Source organism: Protopterus annectens, chromosome 5.part1 (genome assembly GCF_019279795.1).
Source record: "Protopterus annectens isolate FY-2018-M chromosome 5.part1, PAN1.0, whole genome shotgun sequence".
In the NCBI taxonomy this organism is placed as follows: domain Eukaryota; kingdom Metazoa; phylum Chordata; order Ceratodontiformes; family Protopteridae; genus Protopterus; species Protopterus annectens.
This window is the reverse complement of record NC_056736.1, coordinates 607,933,749-607,948,840: the sequence shown is the minus strand read 5'-3', so window position 1 is coordinate 607,948,840 and position 15,092 is coordinate 607,933,749. Positions and strand designations below refer to the sequence as shown.

Below are 15,092 nucleotides of genomic sequence, written 5' to 3'. Positions count from 1 at the left end.
CATAAAAGGGAGTTTTTGTAGTAAGGGCACACCATGGCAGAACGCATGTGCTGCAGGTGAATAGTACCATGAGTCATCAGGCAAAGGTGGCCTTTATGACAAGAGCAAATAGCATGGTAACATGGGTGCCCTCCATTTTGGTAGCAGTTCTAACACTGAGGACATGGGATAGAGAGTAGTGAAGACTTGGTTAACATGGCACCACCCTCTGAATGTACTGGACCAGGTAGTGGTAACATATAAATGTTTGGAAACTCTATGGCAGAATCAAAGGGGACATTTAGCATGTCTTCTTGGTGGAATATATAGACTTGCCTACACACACACACACACACACACACACACACACACACGCACGCACGCACACGCACACACACACACACACACACACACACACACACACACACACACACACACACATGCACACATGGGCAATTCACACTTTAGTAAAATCACAAGTGACATACTCCATTTTGTTATGAATGTTATCTCTCAGCATGTGGTTGAACATGTCTGGTTATAACATTTGGCTTATGCCTGTTGAGGTGCCAGCTATGGAATAAATGTTGCCTTGACAACTCAATGACATCTTCATAGTTTACTGGGAGATGTAATGCAGAATCAGATGTTGGACTTGATACTCCATCTGTCTGCAAATTGCCTTAAAGGGTAGTTTACTAATTATCTATCTTCAGATGTTCTATGTAACACCAGTAACTGACATTTTTCACAAGCTTTCTACTCCCTGTATATGACCAGCATGTGGGCTTTTCCCTCATAAAATCCTCCTTCCCTACCTCCACAACCTAGAACCTCTTTGGTCTTCCATTCTTTCTTTAAGATAGAAAAGAGGACTTTTGAGTCCTCTGACACTATTTTAACAATTAAAAAGGTCCAGGAAAGTTGTACCCAGGACAAAGCACATTGGGCTTACTATTGACCCCCACATAGAGGACCTTGGTGAAGAAGTGGTCAGCTCCTCTTCTCTTCTAATAGACAAAAGGTTCAGAGAGTATGTGTAGATGGAGCACAGGGGGGGTGGGGGGTGGGGGTTAAAGGAAGCTGTAGTGGGCATTCCATTTTACCCTTTAAATCTCTGGGGTGGTGCCCTCTTAGTGCATAATTTGAAAGCTGTCGCTAAACTAACTTAGGAAAAGCCCAGATGTAATAGCGCCTCTGCCAAAGATGGTTGAATAAAGTTCTGGTCACTAAGAGAATGTTTTGTTTATATGAAGAGTCCCAAACCAAATGCTATCATCTCTGCAGTAGCAGCTCCACACATCTCCATCCCCCTAAGTGTCTAATGACCATCTACCATACAAGGTGTCCAGACTTATGGATAGATTTGAAAAGTGTCTGTTTTTGTATGCCACTTTATTTTTGCCTGCATTCAACAATTTGACCTACATGGTATCGGCTGCCTTCTGTGTAGAGTCTGCATGTCCTCCCCACGGTCAAATGGCATTCAAAAGACATGCGTAAAATGGGCGTGCCTTTGTTGAAGGTTGGGTTTTGGGCTGGCAACTCAGACCGTAAAAATCTACTGCCAATCTTTAGCGGACCGGAGTTCCACTGTGGCGACCCCTAACCAGGAAAAGCCAAAAGAAGAAGCAGATGAAATGCAGTATATGGTTGAGGAATTGACTAAGGGTTCACTGAAATCAAAGATTAGAACCTAATTCACTGCTTCTTCTAAATTAGGCAATTTTCTTTTCAAGGTGATTTACTATACGGCAGAAGGTATACTGTCATTGCAGATGATCTAGTATTGTTAAATGTCTGCACTGCTGTCTATAGTTAACTAAACTGATTCTTTCTTTCCAAGAACCTCCCCTGTTCTGACAAGAAATATGAAAGAAGAAAGATAGATTCTCACCACTGTGAGCCTGAAATATCACCATCCACTACACCTTTACTGGAACACAATGAAACCAAAGCCAAATGTTACTCCAGTATGGATCTCAGCAACAGCAGCAGCTAGAAAGTGCTAAAGAAATTACAGCCTCCTCAACTTTGCTTCCAGCAAGGTCTTGGATCCAAAGTTCAGGGTTTTCAACCCTCCCAGGAAGGCACAGTCAGCACCAGGACAGACAGTAACAGTCCTGATATCTTGCCTGATTGTCCCACTGTCTTACACACTGAGGAAGGGATTCTTCCTGAAAGCTTTGTGGATTTATAATAAACTTGCTTTACTTGTGGATTTTTACAAACTTGCGTTACAGAATATATGTGTCTGTTACTTGGAACTGCTTTTGCTGTTTGTTTGGATATTGTTGCATTCTAACGGTTTACCTTCATGCTGGTCCTTTTTTGATTTTTGATATCTCACTTCATCAGAAACAAGGAATAAGGAACAAGAACAAGCCTCTGAAAAAAGTGTTTTCCATTACTTTGTAATGGGGATCATCTGCTTCCTGTTTTTTTCAGCATCGCACAGGTTTGCCACAGTACAGATTACTTTATGGTGAGTGTTTAGTGATGGCAGCATTATTCAGTCATATTGAGTATATGATATGGGCCCTCCTGCTTACATTGATTTTAACCTAGTCTCTTCCAAACTAATTGACTAGCCTGCTGTCTTGATTAACCGTATCCATTTCTAGATTTCCACATGCCCCCTTTGCTTGTCCGACTAAGAGACACCACCAGTTCATCCTTTTATCGCCATTTAGGCTGCACCCCTTCTCACGTTCCTCTGCATATAAATGTTTGGAAACTGGATGTTAGTTGAAGAGTATTTCCTGTTCCTGTTACTTACTGTTTTTCTCATCTTAGGCTTTCTTTAACAGTATAAGATCCCCTGAGGAGGTATTTAAAGGATTCCTATTATATAATCGAAGACGCAATTCTTCGAATGCGTCTTGATCGAACTTGAAAGCATGAAACAGCAAAATAGCAAAATGGCATATAAGTGATTTCACTTGTCCGCCTCCGTTACTTTGCCATTTTCGTCACTGTAGTGTGATCTCACAGTTAGTATATTTAAGTAGAGGGGTGTGGGGGGCACACAGCCCCCCACATCAAGGAGTGTGTGGGGTGAAGCCCCCCACTTTATGTAATATTTTGAAGTTTTTGTTTTTCTTTTTTCTTTTTGTGGAACAGAGATTTTTTTTCCCTGAGAAAAAAATTGCTGTTCCGAGTATTTGGGATTGTAAGATTTTGCCTACGTGGGGTCAATAAATCAGTGTTCATTTTTTTAAGTGTTCACTGATTTAATATAGACCCTATTTAAAATGCACTGGTCATAATTTCTATCTGAACAGCCCTGCCCTTTCTGCACTTCATTTTCCTCTTCTACTCCATAACTCCTATTGTTGTTTTGCCTGCTCCTTCAATGTCATATAAACTCCTGCATACGCTCTGCCTTTATTGTTACCTGTCATGATTTCTCAGATATTTATTTAACGCATTGATTTTTCTATTTCTGTTTGAATATGTACTTTCATTCCACTCTATCCTGGTCTTACAGTGATTCTAAACAGATTACAAAATGCCGACCATTTCATTTCTTATGGCTGTGTTGTTGGCTGAGATTGAAAATGTACCCTGCCTATCAGTCATGCAGTTATTTTCGGTTATAATAGATAATTCATAAAAGATAGAACATAAAAAAGCATAACTTTTGCTGTCAACACTTTTACTGTATCATATTTATTGCTACACCTTCAAATGTCAACTTTGTAACTTGGAACTTTTAATTGTATTGTCCTCCAAATGCCAACCTTTTCAACTTGTAACTTGAAAAATTCTAAATTGCCTCATATTTTGGTAACTCTTTATTTCTGTAATGCTTGTCATTTGTTAACATTGTGTTTTTTTTTTTTTTAAATATTTTTATTCATTTCCAAAAACAAGAAAACATGAAGGCAGGTTATTTATGACAATGAAGTATTTACAAATTATTTAAAAAGGTAGGCTAAAACCTCTAAACAGATATCAAACATTAAAACCAAAATAAAGTATTTACAAGGGTGTCTTGAAGCTTTTCTCCCCAGGACTCCATTGAAAATGGGCTCCAAGTGGCCCAATGGACAATTCTGGTAAACAAACTGCAAATAAATAAATAAAATAGCTGCTAAATGGAGAATTGCTCCAACGGAGTATAAGGTTTCAACAGCAACTTGCAATTATTTTATGGTTATAATAGATAATTCATAAAAATATAGAACATAACTGTTAAATGGAGAATTGTTCTAACAGAGTGTAAGATTTCAACAGAAACTGAAAAAAGCAACTGTCTTGCAAACATAATTGTATTGGGCAGTTGTCATAATTGCATGCAAAATTTATTTTGAGGTGACAAAACTGCAAAGGGACATTGTTTTGCAAATCTTACAAATGAAAGTTTTAGGCATATTGCATAATTGTGTCTGAATTAACTAGATAATCACATTTCTAATTTTGACTTGCTTCTGATCTTTTAAAACGCCTCTGCACTGCATTTTTAAGCATAGTAATACTTCTTTTTAAACAGAAGCAATAAATGTAGTTTGGGGATTCTTGTGAGATGGTATTTGTCCTATTACTGGTCAATAATAGCCAAATAAACTTGTAGTGGAATCAGAATTGAAACGGTAATTATTTTTAGGTTCACTGATTGAGGGGATCATATTTTAGTAGCAAGCTTGCATCGCATTTCTAATAGATTAACAGTGGCCATAGCACTATTTTCTTTGTACCCGTGATTACTGTGACACTGTGGTAGGATGTCTACAATCTGAATTAACTTGATTATTTTAACATACAGTTCCTTTAATTTTGTTTCAGCAGTCACCCAGTGAGTAACCTATCAAGAGGAGCTGTCCTGCTTCATGAATATTCCCTTAAAAAGTTATGTTTACTGCTGGTTATAGTCCCTGCCAGACATTGTATGTTACAGAATATAAAGCACCACTGTAGTTAAATATAAAACAAACAGATCTGTAACTTTGTTTTAACAGAAGGCAAGAATATATTTATGTGACTGAAAGCTTTCCAATAAAACAATGTTTCCCTAGATGAAACTTGTGATGCTTTTAGCTATCTGAGAATTCATCTTGGATTGGAATTCAGATCTGTAAGATCCATAGTCATTGACTTTAATCCTTATTTGCTTGCCCCCTTTGAAGCAGATTCCACATGAGATGGTAACTCAGTCACGGAACTCGTACGTTGATGCAGATGTTCACCCACTGACACTTGAAGAGTTGGGAAAACAACTGGAAGATGACGGTGGAAACCATCAGACATATTTAGAGAATCTTATTCAGAACTTGTTGAAGGAAGCTAGAGAAAAGTTCAAAGGATGGACTGCATTTCCCAATGCATACAATGCTGACCTGGCATACAAAAAGGTAACTGTCAGACTTCTCAATCAGACTATTCTATCACAATTGTTCCTACTTCTATTAATTGCTACGGTACAGTTTTTGTTGCACATTGTTACTTTCTGTTCTGTTTTTGATATGTACAGCTTACTGCCCCTCTATTCCACTTTTTTTCTTTCTGAGTTATTTCACTCCCATATTCGGTTGAAGTGCATTCTTTTCAAATTCATTTTGTTCGAATTAAATTTAATAAATAAAATTCAGTTTAAAAAGAATGCATGCAAGGAGGGTGTTTTTGTGAAAGTGCTGAATGTGAAGGCGAGGGGAATATTCCATTTTCTCTGGTATTGTGTGATTTCATAGGTAGTATATTTAAGTTAACAAGGGTGGGGGGATACACTCCCCCTACTCCCCTCATGGAAAGGTGCAGGAGGGGTTTGACCTTGCAAAACACATTTACATACATTGTATTTACTCTGTTCCCTAAGTTTATTTTCAACAATTTCTTTTTTAATAAAACAGACTTTGGACAGAGTGGACTAAAGTGATTACCACAAACTGAGATATATGTATTTATATCTATATCTATATGTATCTGTGATGCCCGTGCACTGGCCCAGCAATCAAGGAGCCTCAGTACTCACCACTAACACCAGTGAGGGGAGTCCACATTGGGAAGGTAACAAATACACACACAGTAAATTACAATTTCCCTTAAGAGCACACAGAGATCACAGTCAGTCTGGGACTGGTTTCTCCCTTTCTCTCCAGATCCCCAATAAGACTCCCCACTGGCACAGCTATAGGGTACAGGTCTGAGCCTAGTTGTCAAGCTAAAACTTCCAGCACCCTCTTTGTCCAACCAGTGCTTCATGTCCCTGTCCAAGTAGCTGACACACACACTCTCTTTAAGATATGAGTTATATACAAACACACAGACACTCCTGGGGAAGGCTGGCACAGGTTCTCCATCTATGCCCCTTCCTGCCAGTCTATAAGGTAGTACCAGTTGCCACCAACCACTAATATCAGCTACTAAAAAGACCCTTACCAAAGGGTGCCCAATTATTACTGTAAAATATTATTATCCAAATAGTAAGTGTGACCCAGGGCTAAAGCTATTGGAGTGGCTTGGCCAGTATCACTATATACATGCAATGTACTCTAGAGCTTAACTTATCTCTACACAAAACAGCCACAGCTGAAAGGTTTAAAAATATTTAATAATAAATAATAAAAAACACAAGACAATACTTCTTACTACACAGTGCTAGTCAAGAGTTCAGAGATCACAGGAAAATGCTTAAAATAATACAGTAGAATAGTTCTGACATCAATAGAGAAAACAGCTAGACTAAACTTAATATTTTCTATCTATATCTAAGAGCAATCACAGTTCTAAATAAACTTACATATAGAGCAAAGCAGAGTACTGGTGAGTTGTTAGCTTTAGGCAAAATCCAAAATGCTCTCTTCTTTCTGTCCTTAAATTGATAACACAGTACTGCTTCACATTACATCATCCTTGACACTTACTTACTACAGTGAATTTTCTTCCATACATATAAGGCTGAAGTTTCTGCAGTGCCCACACTATGGCTAGACACTCCTTTTCTACAGCTGCATAGCATTCCTGCCTGGGTTGGAACCTGTGACTGAGATAAACCACTGGGTGCTTTTCTCCATCTGAAGCAATCGGGCTAAGTACAGCCCCCACCCCATGGTTCAAAGCATCCACCTACAGAACAAATTATTTGCTGTAATTTGGATTGGCTAACACAGGGAGTCCTCCCAAAGCTTCTTTAAGGTTTTGGAATGCCTGCTCACACGCGGTGATCCACACTACCTTATCTGGCCTGTTCTTATTTGTTAGGTCTGTGAGAGGAGCAGCTATCATACTATAACTGGGGACAAACTTTCTGTAGTACCCTGCTGTCCCTAAGAATGCCCAGGTCATGCCTGAATGGCTTCTACTATGGCAGGTTCTGGCCTGATCTTACCACTCCCCACTCTATGTCCCAGGTAAGATACCTCTGCCATACCCACCTGACATTTGCTGGGCTTAATGGTCAACCCTGCCCTCTGTAGTCTCCCCTGACATGTTGAAGGTGCTCTTGCCAGGAATGTCTGTAGATGGCAATATCATCTAGATATGCAAGGGCAACCCCTCCTGCTCCTGCTAGGATATGATCTATCAGCCTCTGGAAAGTTGCTGGGGCATTTCTCATCCTAAAGGGCATCTTTGTGAACTCATACAAGTCAAAAGGAGACACAAAGGCTGACTTCTGTTTAGCACTGGGAGTCAAGGGCACCTGCCAGTAACCCTTGGCAAGATTAATGGTTGTAAGATACTTAGCCCGAACCAGCTGCTCTAGGGCATCATCAGTCCTAGGCATAGGGTAAGCATCTGACTCTGTGTTTCTATTTAATTTCCTGTAGTCCACATAGAACCTGGTGCTGCCATCCTTCTTTGGCACCAGCACCACTGGGGAGGCTCAGGGACTGTTGGACTCTTGAACTACCCCTAGTTCCAACATCTCCTGTATCTCCTCCCTCAGAGTCTGTTTGACTCTCTCAGGCAATATCTATATGTATCTGTGATGCCCGTGCACTGGCCCAGCAATCAAGGAGCCTCAGTACTCACCACTAACACCAGTTAGGGGAGTCCACCTGGTGCTGCACCAGGTAGGTGCACCCTGGTTTCCCAGTGAACATGTCCCCAAACTCCCGTAACATTGCTTGGATTTCTAGAACCTGGGTAAGAGATAGCTGCTGGGACATTGCTACTCCTTCCACTGAGGTATCAGTCCGAGCCTCACTCAGGAGATCAAGTCACTGAGGAGATCAAGTCACCAGATGCCGCTCAGACTCCTCCTGCAATCCACTACAAATGCTCAGCACAAAGGGCTCCCTATCATGGTAAGGTTTCATCATGTTAACATGATACAATTTGTGGCCCTGCCTTCTGCCCTGGCAGTTCTGCCATGTAGTTAACATCACTTACCTTCCTTACCACCTTGTTGGGTGCATCCCAAGCTGCGTGCAGATTGTTGTGCCTGACAGGGATGAGAACCATTACCTGCTGCCCTACAGCATACCCTCTAGCTCGAGCAAGCCCATGAGTTCTCTGAGCCTTGTCATGAGGTTTAGGACATATGGCACAACAGACTCCTTGTGAGATTCGCACTCACCTTCCCACTCATCTCAAATTAAATCTAGACGTCCTCTCACCCTATGCCCATACAGCAGCTCAAAGGGTGAAAAACGCATGGATTCCTGGGGAACCTCTCTGTAAGCAGACAACAGATGGGGCAAATATTTGTCCCACTCCCTTTTAAACTGGTCTGCAAATGCCCATAGCATGGACTTGATTGTACAGTTTAACCACTCAACAAGACCATTAGTCTGGGGATGGTAGGGGGTGGTCTTCAGTGGCTTCACCCCACACTACTTCCACAGACAAGCCAGCAGATCTGGCATGAAATTGGCACCTCTGTAAGTCAGTAATTCTTTTGGGAAACCTACCCTGCTGAAAATCTATAACAAAACATTTGCCACCTTTTCTGCCTCAATGGAGGACAAAGTCACTGCCTCAGGGTATCTTGTAGCATAATCTACTACCATTAGGATATACTTTTTCCCTGTAGAACTTAGGATACTCAGAGGCCCCACAATATCCATAGCTACCCTCTGAAATGGCTCCTCAATCACAGGCAAAGGCATCAAAGAAGGTCTCACCTTGTCTCCGGCCTTGCCTACTGTTAAATAAATTCGTTAGAGTCAGACTGTAAAAATCATTGAGTTATTTAAACACAATGTCAATTAATAACAAACAATAATGCAGGAGATCTCAGATATCTTAAAGCTCTAATGTACATTAGGAGGCAAAAAACCATACACAAAGTTTGTATAGAATTTTGACTGCTTTATTGACCAAAACACATTGGTTATATACATTTCATTATCAGTTTTGCCCACCTCACTGGTGTGGTCAGTGACAGGGTCTTTACATCATAGTAATTCATAAAAAGTGCTGAATTTGTGTTTTTCAAAAAGTCCTTTTCCCATGAGAATGTTGCAGCCTTGCAAGCAGCTGGTCAGTCACGATGACCTCCTGAGGATGTAGCCAATTCAAGGTTCTCTGATTAGTTCAAATACAATAGATGTATGTCTTCCTTAATGCCTCCCTTTGTCTTTCTTGTTCCCAGCTGCACTATCAGAGATAGTGCGCAAGGCTACTCTCCTGGTGGAGGCAGGAAAGAGGACACACATGAACAGATTTATTATTTTCTAACTTTGCAAAATAATCTTTACTTGAAAGACATGAGCCAGACTGCATCTGCAAGCTGCCAAGGTCAAATTTCTGATTACACTGCAGCTTATGCTTCAAGCAATAATATGCAGGTTTATTTCTACTATTATTCTAGTAAGACAGAATTAAATGCATTACATAACCTTTATTCTTTATTATGGATTTAAGTACATTTATTCCTAGCTAAAGCACACATTTCTCTATATATTTGATCACACAACTTATATATGTTTGAATGATTAAATACACATCTTCCTAAGCAGCACACATTGTAAATATATCTTTCTAGGCAGCATGTATGTAAATATATTTTCTAAGCAGCACACATTGTAAATATATTTTTCTAGGCAGCATATATAGATTTTTCTAACATTCTCCCTCCTTTTAATGCATTTAATGCTATGTGAAACATAAACAGTATTAGTTCATTTCTTAGCCTTTTCCTTTCAAGGACTTTCAGCTAAGTAAGTCATTTGTTTTATATTTCAGATAGACTTTCACTTGGTATCAACAAATTCAATTCTATATCTTGGTACATAGTTTCAGTCACTGATACATCAACTAAGTCTTTAACTAATTTTTTCACACAGGGTATCCCGCAGCAGACACATGCTCCAATTATGAGCAGTACCACACAAATTGCAATCAGAATGTTCATAAGGACCGACCCCCACCCCCCAAACAGATTCTGGAAAAAGTTTGTCAGTGGGTTTGGGCCTGGTTCTGCCATTGCTGACACCTGCTGTATTACCTCTAGGTGATCATTAATTTCATGCTGGTTGTCTGGAATGTACGCACAGCATTCTTCTTTGATAAGCGCGCACGTACCACCTCTCGCCGCTAGGGTGAAGTCGAGAGCCATTCGGTTTTGTAATACAACTGTTCTCATTGCATTCATCTCATCAGTCACAAGTTCAAGAGCGGAAAAAGTCGCATTGCTCATTACTTCGAGAAGTTTTGACAATTTTCTCAATTCCCAAATCGATTTGACTGCTCCATAGGTTGGGAATATTCCAGCCCAGGATATAACACTGTCACTCAAATCCATATGGGTCAATTTTTCTTTGTCCTTCACAGACGAATGATCCTTCCAGCTTGCTTCAATTTTACCCACTGGATTAGTAGGTTTTCTGACTGTATTTTCAGCTCGGTGAGCTACATCTCTTACATTACGTATTTTACCCAGGGGCAATTCTGCAGTATGTCTTATGGCTGGAACCAGATAACCCAAAAAACAACTGCCGGACCAATTCTCAGGTAACCATTTATAGGCCTTTTTCCCACAAACAAAATAACAGTTTTCTACTTTTGTACTGATGCGGGTTAACCCTGAATGAAACATTTTCTTATCTATAACAGAGAATTGCCTATATATTTCAGGAGATTTTTGCACATTTCTCAATGTTGTTTTCATCAAGCTTAAATATGAATCATAATTCGTGCTGCAACTAGTACCTTGGTCTATAGGTTTTATATAACATTTGTAAGACACAGTTATGTTACAGTTACTCCAACCAACCTGGAGTGTATCATTTTTAACAAAACAAACAATTCCTTTCTGAGTAACAGGCAAATGTAATGCCACTTTGTCTTGTGATCTCACAGTGCCTGTGTCAAATAACAGGTTTTCCCAAGTTGCATTTATTCCCAAGGGGACAGCAGACATCAAAAGTCCTCCATATGCTGTGGGTATTGCGGTACAGACCCAGCAATTTGAAACGTTCATAGTCTCTACATAAACTCGTTTCATAGCCAGGTATGTGTTAAAGTTTGGGTGCCAGTCTATAGCCAGTCCTTTATCACGTTTTATTAATTTCACTTCTGTAGTTATATGCAAGAAAAACCATAACAACAAAAAGGTTACTACAAACATAGTTATTAAGTGTATGATTAGTAGGCCAGTGAACCAGTGTCTCTTGGGTTGTTTCACATTTTTATTCATTCTGCCTCTGGCCATCCTGTTCCTGTGGTATGTCCAAACTAAATTTCTTAACAGGTTTGCAATGGGTTAAATGAACCCAAGATGCTCTCTCAGCGATTTTCACTGCAGTGGGTGTTGCCAACAGTACCTGGTATGGACCTTCCCACCTTGGACTCGCCCAGTTCTTTTTCTTTATGATTTTTAGCCAAATCCAGGACCCCGGGGTCAGCACGGCTTCTGGTTTTGTTTCTTGTTTATCTGGAAAAGAGTTCAACTGCAAAACAGTCTTATTTGTTAATAACTTTTTCATATAACTAGCTAATGAGCCATCGGCCTCCAGCTCTGCAGGCATGAGGGCCTTCCATTGTGGCACACAATATGCCCTTCCAAACACTATTTCAAAAGGGGTTAAGCCCTTTACATTTGGAACAGTTCTCATGCTCAGCAGTGCTAAAGGCAGACAGCAAATCCAAGTCTTTTGAGTCTCACTCATTAATTTTCTCAACTTGTTTTTCAAGATTCCATTGTACCTCTCCACCAGTCCTGCTGACTGAGGGTGATAAGCACAATGGTTTTTCAAAGAAATCCCAAAAATCTCCCAAGCTGCTGTATTGTCTGGTTAACAAAATGTGTCCCATTGTCACTATAAATTCTTTCCGGTATGCCAAATCTAGGAATGATTTCTTTCACTAGGGCCTTTGCCACTGTTGCTGCATCCGGATTTCTAGTTGGAAAAGCTTCTACCCATTTTGAAAACATATCTATGATTACTAAACAGTATTTTTCCCTTCACATTTGTTCAGTTCTATGAAATCCATACAAATAGTATGGAACGGATAGGGTGGTGTTGGAAAACTCCCTCGCTTTGGTTTAAATGCTCCCTGTGCATGATGTTTGCTACAAATATGACATGTTGCACAAAATTTTTGTGTATAATTTGTAAATCCATATGTTTGGAATGTTTTGTTAACTAACTGTACCATCCCCCCTGTTGAGACATGGCTCTGCCCATGACTCAACAAAGCTGCATATCTAAATAAATTAGATGGCAATATGGGCTTTTTTTCTTTGGAGATGTACAGTCCCTCTTTAAGGATTGCTCCTCGTTTTATCCACTTTTGCTTTTCTGCTTTTGTAGCTAATGTCTGCATTGTTTTTAACATTTCTAAATCTAGAGTCTCAGAAGGTTGTAGTTCTTCATTCAAAAGCACAGTTTCTGGGTTTGAGGCAGCTTGCTTCGCAGCTGCATCAGCCCGAGCATTCCCTTTTGAAATTCTGTTTTGTTGTTTTGTATGGGCTGCACATTTACAGATAGCTATTCTAGTGGGTAACTGAATAGAATCTAACAGGTTCAGAATTAATTGCGCATGATTAATCGGCTTGCCAGTAGATGTTATCATTCCCCTGTTTTTCCATTGTTGTGCAAAGACATGCACTGTAGAGAAAGCGTACTGACTGTCAGTATATATGTTAACACATTTGCCTTTCGCTAGAGTGCAAGCACGTGTCAAAGCTATCAATTCTGCTGCTTGAGCTGACAGGTTGTGTTGCAGGGGTTGTGCTTCTATGATTTCGCCATCAGTCACTACTGCATAGCCCACTAGGTTCTTCCCTGTAGGACCTCGTCTACAGGACCCGCCCACAAAAATGTCACCTCTCGTCAGCTAAAGGTACATCAGTAAGATCTTGTCTGGGTGTGGTTATTTGTTCCATTTCCTGTAGGCAGCTGTGTGGTATGCCATCCACAGGAATTGGAAGTAATGTCGACGGATTTAATGTTGTACAACGCTCAATTGTCATATGGGGTTGACTCAATAGTATGGTCATGCAAGAAAGATGTCTGGCAGGGGATAAAATGCTATTTTTCCTGCAGTAAAATTATCGCAACTGCATGAGGTACTCTCAACGTGAGAGGATGAAACAACACCACTGAGGCTGAAGCTTGCACTGCCATAGCTGCTGCGACTACTGCTTGTACGCAGGGTGGTAATGATCGTGCCACGGATCTAACTGTGATGAATAGTAAGCTATGGGGCGTTGCTTGCGCCATGTTGTTGCGTCAGTACTGACGTCATATATCCCGCCTACAATCTACAGTTTGGAAAAATTTCTTATGGTAATTCGAAGCCCTAAAACTAATGATGAAACTATCAGTTGTTTTAGTCTGCAAAAGGCTGCCTCTGCTTCCGAGTCCAGTGTAATGTTTCTTGTGCTGCCATTGGTGTTTTAAATATTAAATCAGCCAATGGAGCCATTTCTAAAGCATAATTCGTATCCAACTCGACAAAATTAGTCGTTCCCAAGAAGGACATCATTTCCTTCTTGGTAGTTGGTCTAGGTGCTTGTAAAATAGCTGTTTTTCGTTCTTCATCTAATGTTCTGCCTTCTTTGGATATCACATATCCCAGGTATTTAACCTGTTCTTTCCAAAGTTGCAATTTATGTTTATTCACTTTATGCCCTTGCTCAGCTAAGAATTTCAATAATGCTATTGTGTCTTCCCTACACTGTTGCTGGGTAGGGGCTGCTAGCAAGATGTCATCTACATAAAGTAGTACTTGGCTGCCCCCTGGTGGAGAAAACCCTGCCAGGTTGCTAGCCATCTCTTGTGCGAATATCGTTGGACTTTCACTATATCCCTGTGGTACTCGGGTGAACGTATACCTTTTGCCCTGAAATGTAAATGCAAACCAATGCTGGCTGTCAGGGTGGATAGGTATTGAGAAAAATGCATTGCTAATATCTACCACGGTGAAATATTTCTGTTGGCTTCAAATCATTTAATAAGGTATGTGGGTCTGGCACCGTAGGTGCTCTTGGTATTACCGCATCATTTACAGCTTGTAAATCTTGCACCATCCGCCATTCCCGTTTGCTTTTTACAGGAAATAGAGGAGTATTACATGGTGAATCTAAAGATTCCACCAGTATCCCTTCCTTGAGTAATGCCATTATAATAGGTTTGATTCCCTGTTCTGCATCCTTGCTCAAAGGATATTGTCTTTTTCTTGGTCTAAAGGCTGATTTTGGTGTAATAACTACTGGCCCTGCTGTACGAATAAGTCCTACATTTGATTTTTCTGTTGACCAAAGAACATTTGGTATTTCACTCAAAGCTTTTTCTTCTTCTTCTATCAAGAACGCCATTCAGCTGTCTTCACTCTGTTGTAAGTGTACAGCTGGAAGCTTCGCTAACCAATTCAGTTTCTGTTTCTGTACTCCTAAGTCCGATAATTCTGAGTCAGTTAGTCTCTCCCATCCTGTCACTTTGTCACCCAAGTCTACCCACCTAACATTCTTGTTTTTGGTTAGGCTAACGTGTGGTAGTTTATTGGATTTGTACAATTCCAAAAACTCCTGAGGTAACGAACAACTCACCACACTGTTGCCCTCAGTGTCCCAGTATAGGGTCCGTAATATCAGTCTATTTGCAGGATTCCTGAACAACTTTTGTTCGTATTCTTTATCAGGTCCTGGTGTGCTACAATAATATAGGGTACAATGTAATAAATGTTGCTGGTCAGTATCGAGGGGAGGCACCTTGCTGGTGGCT

At 40.3% G+C, this 15,092-nt stretch overlaps 1 protein-coding gene across 2 annotated transcripts in view; it reads left to right on the top strand.

The window, feature by feature from the left end:
* Positions 1-15,092, top strand: part of STARD13 (StAR related lipid transfer domain containing 13) — an 899,357-nt gene that overhangs the window by 837,578 nt on the left and 46,687 nt on the right. The window contains exon 11 of one of the 2 annotated variants that reach the window (XM_044073222.1): positions 5,112-5,333. In XM_044073222.1, the coding sequence (XP_043929157.1) occupies positions 5,112-5,333 (222 nt within the window). Of the gene's footprint in view, positions 1-5,108; positions 5,334-15,092 lie in introns of both variants that reach the window. The other variant, XM_044073221.1, reaches the window with a different exon arrangement.